Source organism: Mizuhopecten yessoensis, unplaced genomic scaffold (genome assembly GCF_002113885.1).
Source record: "Mizuhopecten yessoensis strain PY_sf001 unplaced genomic scaffold, ASM211388v2 scaffold3621, whole genome shotgun sequence".
In the NCBI taxonomy this organism is placed as follows: Eukaryota; Metazoa; Mollusca; class Bivalvia; order Pectinida; family Pectinidae; genus Mizuhopecten; species Mizuhopecten yessoensis.
In genome coordinates, this window is record NW_018405136.1 from 123166 (window position 1) to 137608 (window position 14443).

Genomic DNA, 14443 nt, shown 5'->3' on the forward strand with positions numbered 1-14443 from the left:
AATTGACCGACTTTGAAGTCGGTGTGTCGTCCCATTGTAATCTTTAAAGGACAGATATCAGCCTAGCGATTGGTCAGGTTTTTTTTTTACATGTGACCAATCAAAAAGTTGTTGTGTCTTCAATTGCTATGACATATTCTAGGGGTGCAAAGAGCATTAGTGAGCGTAACCCCTGGATATCGAGGATGGAACACACCCTGTCGATCAAGAGTTTCTTTATAGATTGGTTATTGGACATTGGAGCATTGCAGGCATTGAATTGCGAGTCTGCCCTATATATATTGTTATTAAACCATTCTACTAGTTCTATACATGTTTGTACTATTGCACACAAAAAATATAATTGACAAATACCCTGTGAAATGAACATGTACCTCAAATAGAAGCTGTGGAATAATAAAATCTACTACCTGTAATTGAGCGAGATTGTGTTATCTCGATCGAAGGCAAAGATTCTATACCATAATCCAAACCGTGACGTCACGGTTTGGATAATATTACAGAATCTTAGCTCGAGACTGAGATAACCCGGTCTCGCTCAGTTATAGGTAGTTTTGGTTTTTACATCACTTTATTTGTAGTCTACAGGTATCCCATGTCTGGGACCTCACGTGAATATTGCCTCTTCACTGTTTGAATACTTCCGCGCAAATAGTACTGTCCGTCCTTACAAAGAAGAAACATATTTCACAATGTAGGTTATACTTTTTCTACAACACCAGGAATCTTAACAACATCAATAAATTAAATACATGTATTACGACAAAATATAATTTTAATAATGCAAAATGTGAATATTCCGCGCCAAACAGATCGGACGAAATAGAAAAAGGTCGTCGCTATTACCACCCGAGTGTCCAAAGCCACTCGGATAGAAAAAAATGTCATCGCATGGAATATCCCTGACTGAGGTGCGATAAATTGTTGTCTAGTGTTTTGTGCCAATTTGAGAAATGAGATTTAAAGATATATTGCAGTATTTCATTTCTTTCTTTACAAAGTACAGGAGTTGTTTCTGGTCTAGAATATATCACGGTCATCCTTGTTTACCCGGATTTTGTTTTGTTACAAGTCGGCGGATTATTCAACGGACACGAATAATGTGCCGAGTTACAATTCTGTCGAAGATTTTAAATTTCCAGTCCATGATAAAAACCACTTATTTCGTCCTGTCTTTGATTCTGACAGAACACTCTTGTCAAAATCACAATATGACATAAAGCGGCTACGCTGTGATTTTTAAATCAATGGTATTGTCCTTCCCATGTATTCCTTATACTCTTTCCGATTTCGGAATTAAGGTAGACAAAGCCACCCACCCTTGTGTCGTACCTCCAACAAAGAAGAGTTTCAATTTCGATTTGCTTGTCGTTTTTCTTGACTTGACATTATCGGTACTCTAACTGTAACAAAACCTTATATACGAAATAAATATATCTTTTCTGTTGTTAATTTCTCATTTTACTAAAATATAGCCATATAGGATTGGGATGAGTGGGACCTCTTAACGTAAGAGGAACCGGAGTACCCACATGGTCGGGCAGGTGACAGCATAAGTTTTCACATCCAATCGAGGGATTCGAAACCTGGTCACCTTGGTGCGTTATCCATTCCGCCATCCGATCACCAATTAGTTGTACTACCGAGAGAACACAAATTTCAAACCAATAAAATATTGTTTGTCCTTTTTTACTTGATGGACACAATAACATATAATAGCCACATCATTAGTGATGTTTTGTTTTGTAGAAAAGAGTGAATTGTTTTATAAAAATGTTTCGTTCTGTGGGAATGCATTGCCATTGCGCAATGGCTTACCGGCTGGGTCTGGACAGTCAACAAAGTCGTCGTCGTCGTCATCATGATGGTATCTCGAACGTCTACAACGATAACAGCATTTAAATTTACCGAACACGCACAGGCTCAAACAGGTCCCAACGAATGACGCAAATCCAACCACTAAAAACACTAACGTAGTAATTCCGATGAGAGTTGGTAAGAATTCACTTGTTGTTTGCGCAAGAATTTTTTGTGCAGCAAATATGATATCGTCTGTATTGAGGGATATCCTCACCACTGCGTCATTAGACATCACGTTGTTTCTGGGGAAAGAATAAGAAAAAATATATGTTGGTAATTGGTAATTAATGGTAAAATGCATTAATATATCAGAAAAATACACTTAAAGGTTTAACGGTACCGGTGCAACAGTTGAAATCGCGAAGAAGAGTTTCACTCTCATAGTGTTTTGGCTTCGAGTATTCTCCCTTTTATAAAGATTAAAGCAACCAACATATTTCTTTTATTATAGTTACCTCCCTTTGTTAAGTTAGTCATGTGCATTCTGATAATGTGAATTTGTAATTAAAGAACGGCAACATTTGTAATGTGTTCGGTTCACAATGGAAAGGTCCGGGGTTCGATTCCTGCGCTTCATCTGTTCTCTTTCTTTTTTTATTTCCCTTTTCAAATAGTTTTGAAGAACCATATACAAATGCATGGAAGCATATGATTCTTATGGGAAACTTAGCTTTGTTTTTGTTAAATACACTAGTACATGAAAACAACAAAAAGTTCGTATCTAAACAAAAAATGTAAGCAACCGTAATACATATAAGTGTCAAATATAAACGTACAATGTTCAATTTTATCTTCAGTGTAATAGAAAAAAATTGCGACGATATCAAAAACGGGTTCAATGTCGTAGCGTCGTTCATTATTGGTAAAGGATCCCCGTACCACTGCAAATACAATGTGACGACGCACCGGAAACCGTTTTTATGACATGACTTTAGCTTTGATAAATCATTTCCAAAGAGAAACTCATACCTTGCGGGACTTAATATAACATAACCAAAAAAAAACAAAAAAAAAACAAAAAATAAAAAAAATAATAGTATTATGAGTTAAAGTCAAAGTAACGGGATTCGCACACTGGACTTCGCAATGTTACACTTTCGCTCCAACCGACTGAGCTACCTGTTCAACCAATGCCGCCTTAGATAGCAATCTAATTCCGTGGTTCAACGAAAACACGCGCTACACTGTGTATCCAAAATAAAATTAAGGTTAGGCTAAATACACCGGTGGGACAGGGATCCTAAAGTGAATTTGAAACACGGTCATTTCCGGCCTCGAAATCGATACTGTCTCTAGCAACGATGACGAACAGAACATGATATGTAGTTGGGTACTAACTTTATGTACTCATTCCCATAAATCTCGGGTGAGAACCCCCGTAGGCCCTATCGACCAAGTCATTAACGAAGTTGATGTAATCGCTAGCGTGATGATCGTATGTCCAACAGTGTCGGCTGTATTTGCCAGAGGGCCGGACTTAACCAGGGCATCGTTTAAATAATTGAAATGATCAGGTTAAACAGCGTTACGACAATCCGCTGATCATCCTTAAACAGGAAGCACCCGTGGCTGGTTGTAGCGAATCGATCTTGACGTGCAATGGGCTGACTGTTTTTTACGGATATCTCGAGCTTCTCTGACACAAAAAAACCCGTCTCTTTTGTAATAATTACATATAATTAAAAAGCCTTATTATTTAACAAATAAAAACGAAATGCTTAGTTTAATGTATCATCTTATGAAAATAAGTGGTCTCATGAAAGCCCCTAGCTACCCTCTGAAGCAAACATGCCACTTTTCTGCTGATGTGAAAAATATTCCAATATCAGATATTATCAAATGAATGAAAGTATGTACGTGTTTAAAAGCAGCGTGTTGTGACGTCATCCTCATTGTTTGCATGTAACGACATTCGGAATCGAGTCTCGGTGTTTTAACGATCGTGCTGCTTCTTTAAGTAAATGAAAAGCACCAGATACATTATCGAATTTATTTTTCAACCCTATGATCGATCGACACTTGTTATGCAATATTGATCACTCCTTTCGTGTGTAAATATGCTTTCAGCTGTGTAAAATCTGTTCAATTTACTTTAAATAACTTTACATACATTGCGAAAATGATAATAGAGATAATTAGATTGTTTAGATATCCAAATATTGTCCTAATCGATTTTTAAATAACTACTACAAGCTACGTCAAATAAATAAGCAGTTAACAACATACCACATGATATTAGCAGACGGCAGCGATATACGTTACATAACAACAAAAAGAAGTACATGTAACATTAGCATTGAATAAAAATTACACGTTAAATTAGCTGTGGACAGCCATCCACGTTCTATTATACTGTAGCAGTGAAAAACGACCCATTCAAAATTTAAGGTGAACAACCATCCACTCGTGATTAGCAATGGACAACAATCCAATCGTGATTAGCAATGGACAACAATCCAATCGTGATTAGCAATGGACAACAATCCACTCGTGATTAGCAATGAACACCATTCCACTCGGGATAAGCAATGGACAACAATCCATCGTGATTAGTAATGAACACCATTCCACTCGTGATCAGCTATGGACACCATTCCACTCGTGATTAGCAATGGACACCATTCCACTCGTGATTAGCAATGAACACCATTCCACCCGGGATAAGCAATGGACAACAATCCATCGTGATTAGTAATGAACACCATCCCACTCGTGATTAGCTATGGACACTATTCCACTCGTGATTAGCAATGGACACCATTCCACTCGTGATTAGCAATGAACACCATTCCACTCGTGATTAGCAATGGACACCATTTCACTAGGGATTATCAATGGACAACATTCCACTCGTGATTAGCAATGGATAATAATCCACTCGTGATTAGCAAAAAAAACATTCCACTCGTGATTAGCAATGAACACCATTCCACTAGGGATTAGCAATGGAAACCATTCCACTCGGGATCAGCAATGGACAACATTCCACTCGTGATTAGCAATGGTCGACAATCCACTCGTGATAAGCAATGGGCAATAATCCACTCGTGATAAGCAATGGACAATAATCCACTCGTGATTAGCAATAAACACCATTCCACTCGGGATTAGCAATGGACACCATTCCACTCGGGATTAGCAATGGACACCATTCCACTCGTGATTAACAATGGACACCATTCCCCTCGGGATTAGCAATGGACACCATTCCACTCGGGATTAGCAATGGACACCATTCCACTCGTGATTAGCAATGGACACGTTTCCACTCGTGATTAGCAATGGACAACAATCCACTCGTGATTAGCAATAAACACCATTCCACTCGTGATTAGCAATGAACACCATTCCACTCGTGATTAGCAATGGACACCATTCCACTCGGGATAAGCAATGGACACCATTCCACTCGTGATTAGAAATGGACAACGATCCACTCGTGATTAGCAATGGACACCATTCAACGTAACATTAGAAGCGATAAGAACAGCAATATAGTTATTATAAGTACCGGATAAAAATGTTTGTTAAATTATCAGTGGACAACAGTCTACGTAACTAACAGAAGTGAACAATATTACACGAGATACAAACAATGAATAGCATTAGATGCAACACTACCAGTAAACATCAAACCCACGAAACAAAAGCTGCTGACAACAATCCATACAACACCAATAGCAGTCAATCACCAGTAATCCACTGAAGCTAGGTACAGGACAACATTCCAAGAAACATTAGCAGATTACAGCAATCCACATAACACAAATAGCGAACGATTACCAGTAATCCACGTAGGCTAGGCACGGGACAACATTCCACGAAGCATTGGCAGATTACAGCAATCCACATTAGCAGATTACAGCAATCCACATAACACATTAGCGGGCAATATCCAGTAATCCACTGAAGCTTGGTACAGGACAACATTCTAAGAAACATTAGCAGATTACAGCAATCCACATAACACAGTAGCGGGCAATATCCTGTAATCCACTGAAGCTAGGTACAGGAAAATATTCCAAGAAACATTAGCCGCGCATATAAAACCGTTCATCTGTCATTATCATCAATAAAACTCCATGTAACATTGCAGCGGTCACCAAACCAAAAAAAAGCAGACCAACCACGGAGCCAGAGACGGACACCGAGACTAGTAAAATCAGGGAACATCTCAAAGTTATTTTTCATTTCATCTGTATTAAGGAATCCTGTCCCCCTGGTTGTGACAAAACACTAGAGAACGATCTTTTAATACTCCTTATGTACAGTAACATCCCCTGATAAACCTATTTTGGTTGATTTCACCTTACTTGGGTTTTTTTCAGAAAAATATTTTTTTTTAAATTATGGTTTATACTGAAAACAAAAAATCTGTGCATGCTGTTGCACTCTGGTGATGGCAGTAGTATAGAAATCCGAAAATTCACTCCCCTGAAATGATCCCTAGAAAAGTCTTCTAAGAATAGCATAAAATGATTTAATCTACAAATATATGTGATCCCTGTCACTCTGGTAAATTACAAACTTCTCCCAACTGATTAATTTGGCTCGGGGAATTTCTTTTAACTTAATCGGCGTCAGAAAAATACAACAGACGTCCCGGATGAGATCCTTAACAGAGATATTGAAATATCAATTGCCACGGTTACATACCTGCCGCATTGAGCCACGAAAAAGACTATAACGACTGTGGTTACCGGTTACATAGGTTCTAATCTGTATCTCCATATGATGTTACCTGTTCGCTTACCTGTAGCCACGTACATATGCGTCTAAACGTTCCATATAAAATCAGTTTTGAAATGACCCCTGTATTTACTAGTCTATGTCTCTGTCTCCACGCCTCGTGCTAGGTCTACCCCAAATTGAAAAATGTCTAATAAGAGATAAAGCACCGAAAACATGAAAATAGGTATTTACAAGATTTTATGCTTTTTGGGCATTTCCATAGTTTAAAATCTTAGAACAATGATAGCATAGGAAGTGATGATTATCGTCAGCGACGCCCTCAAAATTAAAACAATCTCTTAAAGCGATATCACGGAATAATTTTATCAATGACCTCTTCATGTCGAAGAAATATTGAAGATCTCACAGCAGGTATTACAACACACATTTTGACCATGAAACGCTTAGAATTCCAATGTTCCGTACAACTGATGCCGGCAGAATGCTATCGTTACGCCGACTGGGAAATATTAGGAGGGACGGAGTATTCTATGTCGCTGTTATGTATTCGCCGACACTGACGGCGTCTTTGCCCACTGTCGACCACGGATGACGTTAGAACCATTGTTAGTTTTATATAGCCAGCTCTACCAGCAGATTCTACCTTTAAATTAGATCATAAATAAACGAGAGTGATAGAGGAAAGGTTCCTGGTCAGTTAACCAGGAACTTTTCCTCTATCACTCTCGTTAATGTATGATCTAATTTAAAGGTATAATCTGCTGGTAGATTTCTGAGTTCCAAAGATTTGTCATAATCTTGATAACCACAAATATCTCGTTTGAGTAGGGGCATGGCTCATTGTACAAATATTACAGATTACAAATTTGAAATACACGGGTGCTAGTGCAGTGTTACAGATTGACATAATTAAGCGGTTGTTCACCTTCCTCTCTGTTTCAACAGTAGTTTTAGACTACAAATGTATTCCAACTTTTCGGCCCCCGTCTTCACTGATGCGTCCTAGAAGGACAAAACAGCTGTATTATACGGTGTAATTCATTTTTTGAATACTGTATCTATTACTAAAGATTATTCCGTCTTTGCGTATTGCAGAGTTATCTGCTCTTGAGAGCCGGTATTGATTGTTACGTCATTTGTTTGTGAGAGTAAAGTCATCAATTTTTGAGAAAACGACGTAATTTTCTCACACAAACCAATGACGTAACAATCCATACTTGCTCACAAGAGAAGATAACTCTGCAATACGCAAAGACGGAATATGTGCATTCACATTTGTGTGTTGTGTTCATCTCTCTCAGAATGGAATCAATGTGACAAGCTGTACACTATGCGGTTGTTGCATTCTTCTAGTTTTTCAAGGGTCGGATTCCACTGCATATTCCCAATGAGAGCATGATGGCACCATAACAGTGGTCCATAAGCAGGCCGCAGACCACAATTAATTCAACTATATGTTACTACCAAAGGAAAAATGAAATTAAAATATCTTAAAACTTTGCGCAGGGTCTGAGTCCTATATCATATTGTAGATCTATTCAAACTAGACCTACAGTGAGCTGGAAAGTACCTCATGGCCGGCAATTAATAAAGATAATTTCATTTGAATGTCACAACCCTGCATGTATAGAGGAAAATACCAAAAATTACAAAATATCACTGCGCAAGCCTAATCACTCATTGTGCCCCGCTGCGAATACAAACTTGGAAACTGTGTCAAAAAAAATATCGCTAGAATAGATATTGTTGAACAATTTTATGTAAAAATCTGTACATATCTGTCATAGATTAGACAGGAAAACATATTTAGTAACTGACCTGAAATGTCCTTATGCACTGCATACGTGCACAACGACCCGGAAGTGTATTTGTGGTCTGAGGCCATATTTCCCAATGAGATCATGATGGCGGCCATAACAGAGGTCCATAGTCTTCTTACCCTAAGTCTCGTTCAATAAGACGCTTGATCACTTTGTAAACAAGAAAGTTCGGCGTAGCTTGCGCAGACAACAAGGGTCTGGTTGAACGAGACTATCGATCTTAACCTGCGTCTTTTGTAACCCTAATGCTGTCAGTATGTCCGCAGGCGATACATAACGAGATAAAGAAAGTATTATATACAGGAAGCTTTAAGTCTGACGGATGTGACGCATCGATGACATGTTCACATTTAGGTAATATGAATAGGTGTGCGATCACACGTTTACCTTGTGAAAGGTTTAACAAGGCGTGTCGCGACATTAAATAGAGAGTGGGCAGTGATCAACGCATCACTTAAACCTGTTTACATCTGCTAATCACGTACGTACGAGTGTATGTGATATACCTAAGGTAAAGGGTACACTACATTAGGTATATTTCTATTCAAATGTCTCTTATATACAGAGGATGAGGCAACCAACAGGATTGGGTATAAAATAAAATAGTTTTTGTTTCCCCTTTACCTAAATTCCCACCAAATATCCCCTACCCGAAATATGTTATTGACATTTTCCAGATTTTTTTTGATTTTTTTTTTACATGTACTACTGGTACTATGTTTGAATTTTAAGTTACAACTTTACGACCCTTCAATTAGACTTTCATTTTGATACTATTTATCAATAATTCATAGTCTGCAACATTGGTAAAGTGTATACTTGGCAGTGTAAATAATTTAGTACATTTCAATTTCAAACAACAATAATTCTTTAAAATGCACCAAACATGAGCTCTTTATGGAGAACCTTTTAAAAAGGACGTCAATATTTTACAATAACGGTAGTGGCAATCGTACTGGTACCATTTACCATAATAATGATAATAATGGATCATTCGCCAATCATGTCACATAATGTCCGTTCTGTTGTAATTATTCCTCGTTTCGTATTTCTAACACAGGTAATTGTTAAACATTACAGGGCGATTGGATTTGCTGGTAGATTATCGATCCCCGAGGAAGGTCGATGCTTGTAGCTAATGTTTATTCTGATGGTTAATTGTTAGTCTCGAGGTAATTAAGCCGTTCATTTGTAGCTGGTATTCATTCTCGTATGGTTTACATGAAATACTAATTCAAATGTACATTATTTTAATTTAGCCTAAGGTTGTAAAAATTCCTTACGCCGTTAAAGTTTGATGGGGACTGTGTGCATCTCTGAACATCTACACACGTTTCGAACACTTTAGACGTGTAATTATTTTCATTTTGAAATTCAAGTCACACTGATGAGTCATAAATCGGTGAAACGGACATATAGCGCAGTTGCGTGATTACTGTGTATGGCTTTCGACGTTGACAAATAGAAGTTTAAATTAGTTGCTTTCTTATTTCATATTTACCGTAATTGTTCTATTTGTTCCTGGAGCCGTGTCATTTACAATATCGTACAGAAGTATGCCCGAAGGGTCAAATCACTTAATCAAAGTCAATCCTAGTGACAGTGGACTGTCCAGCCTGACACAATGACCTATTCCCAAGGTGACCACGCATGTACAAGAAATCAACTTAGTATTGTCTTAACAAATAACAATGGAGGTAACACTGTCAAACTGAAGTCATCGACAACACTCGTATTAAGACAATGGCAACAAACAAAACTTGATATTTTATTTCAAATTCTGTATACAGGTAACTCTACAAGTGGACCTAATTTCTGAGATCAAGAACTACTCTCGAAGGCGGCTAGTAGTCAGCGATAGGTTGTAGCACGCTAATAAGACAGTTTGTGTTCACTGGTTTGGGCATTACGATATGTGGTAGGGTATACGTATACCTTAACGAGGACGGTGTTGGAAATTACCACGAAGGCTGATTTTGGAGCTTTGCCACAGTGGCTGTTCAAAAATGCGTTTTTTTCTGATTATAAAAGTTTTGGACATTTGAACAAAGCCCATTGTGAATTCCTATCATGCACGTCACGTATCAGCTACAATGTACCATGAGTGGACAGATTCGTGGCTATCAGCCGCTATCATCCTGAAATACATACAATGTAGGGCCTCTTCGTTTATGCGGAACAACCAGTTTGTTTGTTTTCAAATGTGACCTTTTCGGGTATAAATCCTGGCAGACCTGCATATGTTATTGCAGGCCTTGTAAGGCTTGGTCAAGGTTCGCCTGAAAGCAGCATCAGATTACTTGGTCCGACCTTATTACATAAACGAATAAATCTGATCCAACCGGTCCAACCGTTTGGATCGCGATAAACGAAAGCGGTCCAGGTGCCTGAGGTACGGGATGACATCATACATCAGGTGATAAAAGTAGATACAAACATTTGCCCTTGTATACATACGTTATTATGTGTGACTGTCACCAACAGATACATATACTGTACACTTGCACACTGACAAACAATCGGTGCGGATCGCTCTCTTTGTGTATAGGTATGCAAGTTAAACCTGGTACTATAGCCGCTAAAATTGCAGTTGATTCACGGTGTGTCGAGTATCCTACCTGTAACACATCGACGGAATATGAAAATCGATCGTGACCATGCTTTCACCATTTTCATTATATATCTTATATAATAGGCACCATAACGTACAACAATACATATTTATATAAAATATGAGCTTGCAAATAAGGCTTTGTCGATGATTTCCAATATCGATTTCTCTTTTTTTATTGTTTTCTTTCGTCAGCCCCCTAACGACGGAAGCAGGACGCAGAGATATAATAGTCAAAACGGATTAAATGCTGCTGTAAATTATTCACTCATGGTGAAAGCAGTCAATATTTTTTCTATGCGCCGAACATGTATAATCGTACGGCTGAAGAATATGTCAGAGGGGTTCCGAATTAATTTAATAAAACCAGCAAGACATATTTACATGGAATGAACCCGATGTTTTCGCTAATTTATAGTAGCGTAACGATCGTTAACACGGACATAGGTTACTGATAAAATTAATCCGGAATGTACGTCGTGCCCTTCTCACGACGAAGATGACACCGTCACACGCTAGGATACCTGTACCTGACACTGTAATTAATTTGATAAGGTATACACTTGTCAGGTCTTCATAGTAGATTTATATGAGATGTTGTTATCTCTACGCCAGGGCGCTCCCGAGACAGAATTTTGTCATAAAATATGTAGCAGCAGTGGGGCGACTTATGTGGGGCCGTATTGTAGAATCGGGGTTTCTCCTGTGTGTCGTCTGCGTAGGGGATATTGGCTAGCTAGACCTAAAATAGTCTGTTGCCGCCATTTTGCAACTATTGTGACCTCTACTGTTCTGTAAGCTCTTACTACTCATTTTTCAGTGATGTATAACTTGATACCCAACTTCATTTACGACCATCGCTGTTGTGATAACGATACAAACAAACAACCACGAAACAAACAAAACAGCCATCTTGAATTACGAAGCGACAAAAATCATACGACATGGGGTGAAGAATCCTTAAACATTCTTTCCATTCCATAAATTATTAACAGAAGAAGAGTAAGAGGCAACGATATCGACAGTAAAAACAATAACAAGAAAAAAACGACAGAAATAATACTTCCCGAAATATTTCCCTAGTGGACTTAAAACAATTAAAAGAATGAAAAACAAGAGCTCCCAAAATTCCTTTAAATTAACCTAAAATAAATGAAAATGAAAATAGGAAAGGCAGTAATAAAAAATATCTCCCCAGAGTATGTTTTAGGGGACATATGATGACGATGTTCTGGTTGATAGCCAAGTAACCACAAGGAAAGGGGAGTGTCTCAATTTATATTTTATTTAGCTGTGTATAAATGAAAAATTCTACTCTTACGAAAAATGTTAATCAACTCTCGATGGTAAATTCAATGAACTGTTGATAGAGTTTCACAGTGTGATGAGTATTGATTGTTAAGAGGGTCCTATTATAGCTAATCATTTCTCATGAATGGCACCTCAATATACACACATACTGACGTTCTACTGTAAACACAGCCCTCTAGTTTACACGGCTGACACAGTTTGTAATACAGGCCGATAAGATGGATTACACAGTAGTGGCAAACCCACTCAATACAGCATTATATATACACATATATACAATTTACGTTACAACTAGGGGACTAAAGCTTCATATCTCAATCTGGTCAACTTGCACTAAGTCTGTAAGTATTTAATGCTCAGATTTACATTTGACATATTTTTCTCTTAGGAATAATATCATATTTCACGGTATGTGACTATAAATAGTATTTACCTCATATCGAAATTTATTAGCCATATTGTTTTAAGATATTTACAGAAAGTACGGTTCAAATCACATACAATCTGTTACAAATAGGTATACCGATAATTGATCTTGTCAAGATCGTAATATAATCTTATCGTTTTTTATCATTACAGAAATTTAATCTGGGGCAACTATTTATGTCAATTCCACTGTTCATGTTTATGGACACACAAGTTATATATATTATACAACCTACAAACAAATATCTGATAAACAAATACAATAATTACATTAACATGGTGATCGTTAATCGTCTTAATAAACTGTTTTAATACTTACATGTCCCGATGACAGCGTGGCAAAACCCCGACATGAAGAAATAGCACCCTTTGTGTTCAACTGCGTGAACAGGTATATACCGCTGTATGTAGCTATATATAGCGTTTATCTACATGAGTAAATAGTAGAGATACTGAGCGTTAACTTTAAATCACACCAGCACTTGAAATGCTGTCGTACCATCCATGAATCATGTTGCACATCGTCATATGACGTTTCAGTCCTATCATATCAATAAGTTATAAATATTGTAGCTCTACCATATCGATAGAGGTATAACCAATATTGTAGGTATACTACTAATACCCCGTGTTGGGCCTCTTGCCTAGCATATTATTTCTGCGACTTGCCTCGGCGACAACCTGGTGTTATTAAGTGATTTATAAACCAATGTATTTTATTCGTTGATTTGATTTTCATGCGATACATTATTTTACATACTCTATTTGATTAATTCCGTTTAAAATCACCACCTATCTGTAACAAGCCTGGTATTCTTGTAATCACACAATTCATATGTTATCTAAGGTCAATTTCAGTCATACGATACGTTGGTTCAACTGTACTGCACTGTTATCGACGAACATAGTCTGTGTGTATTAGTTACGCTTCACCTTCTGTGTGGAAAGGCACGCTCGTGTCGAGGTGTTTAAGTATATCTATTGTCTTTTGTTATGTTAGGAGTTGTCTGTCCTTAATTAACGATTTTAGTGGTAGCGAAACTCTCCCCGCCTAGATGTATTGGCTGATGGTGTTTTGACACGTTTTTGTATTTAGTGTGGTTCGACTGTACCCACATACGTTCATGGTTAGGAAATATCGTTCGATTCGGAGGGTCGGCGAGTGCACAGAGACGGATCACCAGATAGAAAAAAGCGTGTGTTTTTTAACCGGATGAATCAGGTGAAACTATCCCTGGTAGTGTTATTACTCATGTAGGAGAAAGATTGGTCGCATGATTAAGTTTACCTCGAGGGGTGCCAGACAGAATGTCACAAGCACAATTTTCGGCGAAATTGACTTTTAGCTGCAATCTTTGACATATAACCATACTGAAAACTAGAAGTGTAAAATGTCATAAGTTCACATCAGACTATACTGCGCCAACAAAACGTGAACATTTTAACTCGTAAACTCTTAACTGCGTTTAAAATTGTTTAAATTGTAACTAAATTATACAAATTGCTAGTTTAAACGGTGACAATTTATCTCAATTACCCAAAGTGTGAAAATTACTTCATTGCTCACCCGTCCGTAGGATAATGCACATCGGTTAAATAATCTGATATTTTCACTTTAAAGGGATAGGGGCAATATGTGTATATTTGAAGTTTTTCTTGAATAAGTAAGATATGCAATTAACTAGCTAGGTTATTCTTTAAAACGATTCATTTGGATATTAAA

At 37.6% G+C, this 14443-nt stretch overlaps 1 protein-coding gene across 4 annotated transcripts; it reads right to left on the bottom strand.

The window, feature by feature from the left end:
- Window positions 1-757: 757 nt before the first annotated feature.
- On the bottom strand, window positions 758-13745 carry LOC110447789. 4 transcript variants are annotated; one of them, XR_002462637.1, is made up of 3 exons: window positions 13040-13745; window positions 7478-7554; window positions 758-2102 (listed from the first exon to the last, which is right to left on the bottom strand). XR_002462637.1 is itself a non-coding variant. In XM_021493697.1 (3 exons), the coding sequence occupies exons 1-3, from the start codon at window positions 8392-8394 to the stop codon at window positions 1766-1768; spliced, it is 438 nt and encodes a 145-aa protein (XP_021349372.1). In that variant the 5' UTR covers window positions 8395-8736; the 3' UTR covers window positions 758-1765. The 4 variants fall into 4 exon arrangements, 1 of the variants encoding a protein (XP_021349372.1); XM_021493697.1 differs by lacking the exon at window positions 13040-13745 and adding an exon at window positions 8371-8736; XR_002462635.1 differs by lacking the exon at window positions 7478-7554 and having other exon boundaries at window positions 13040-13461.
- Between the last annotated feature and the right edge of the window lie 698 nt (window positions 13746-14443).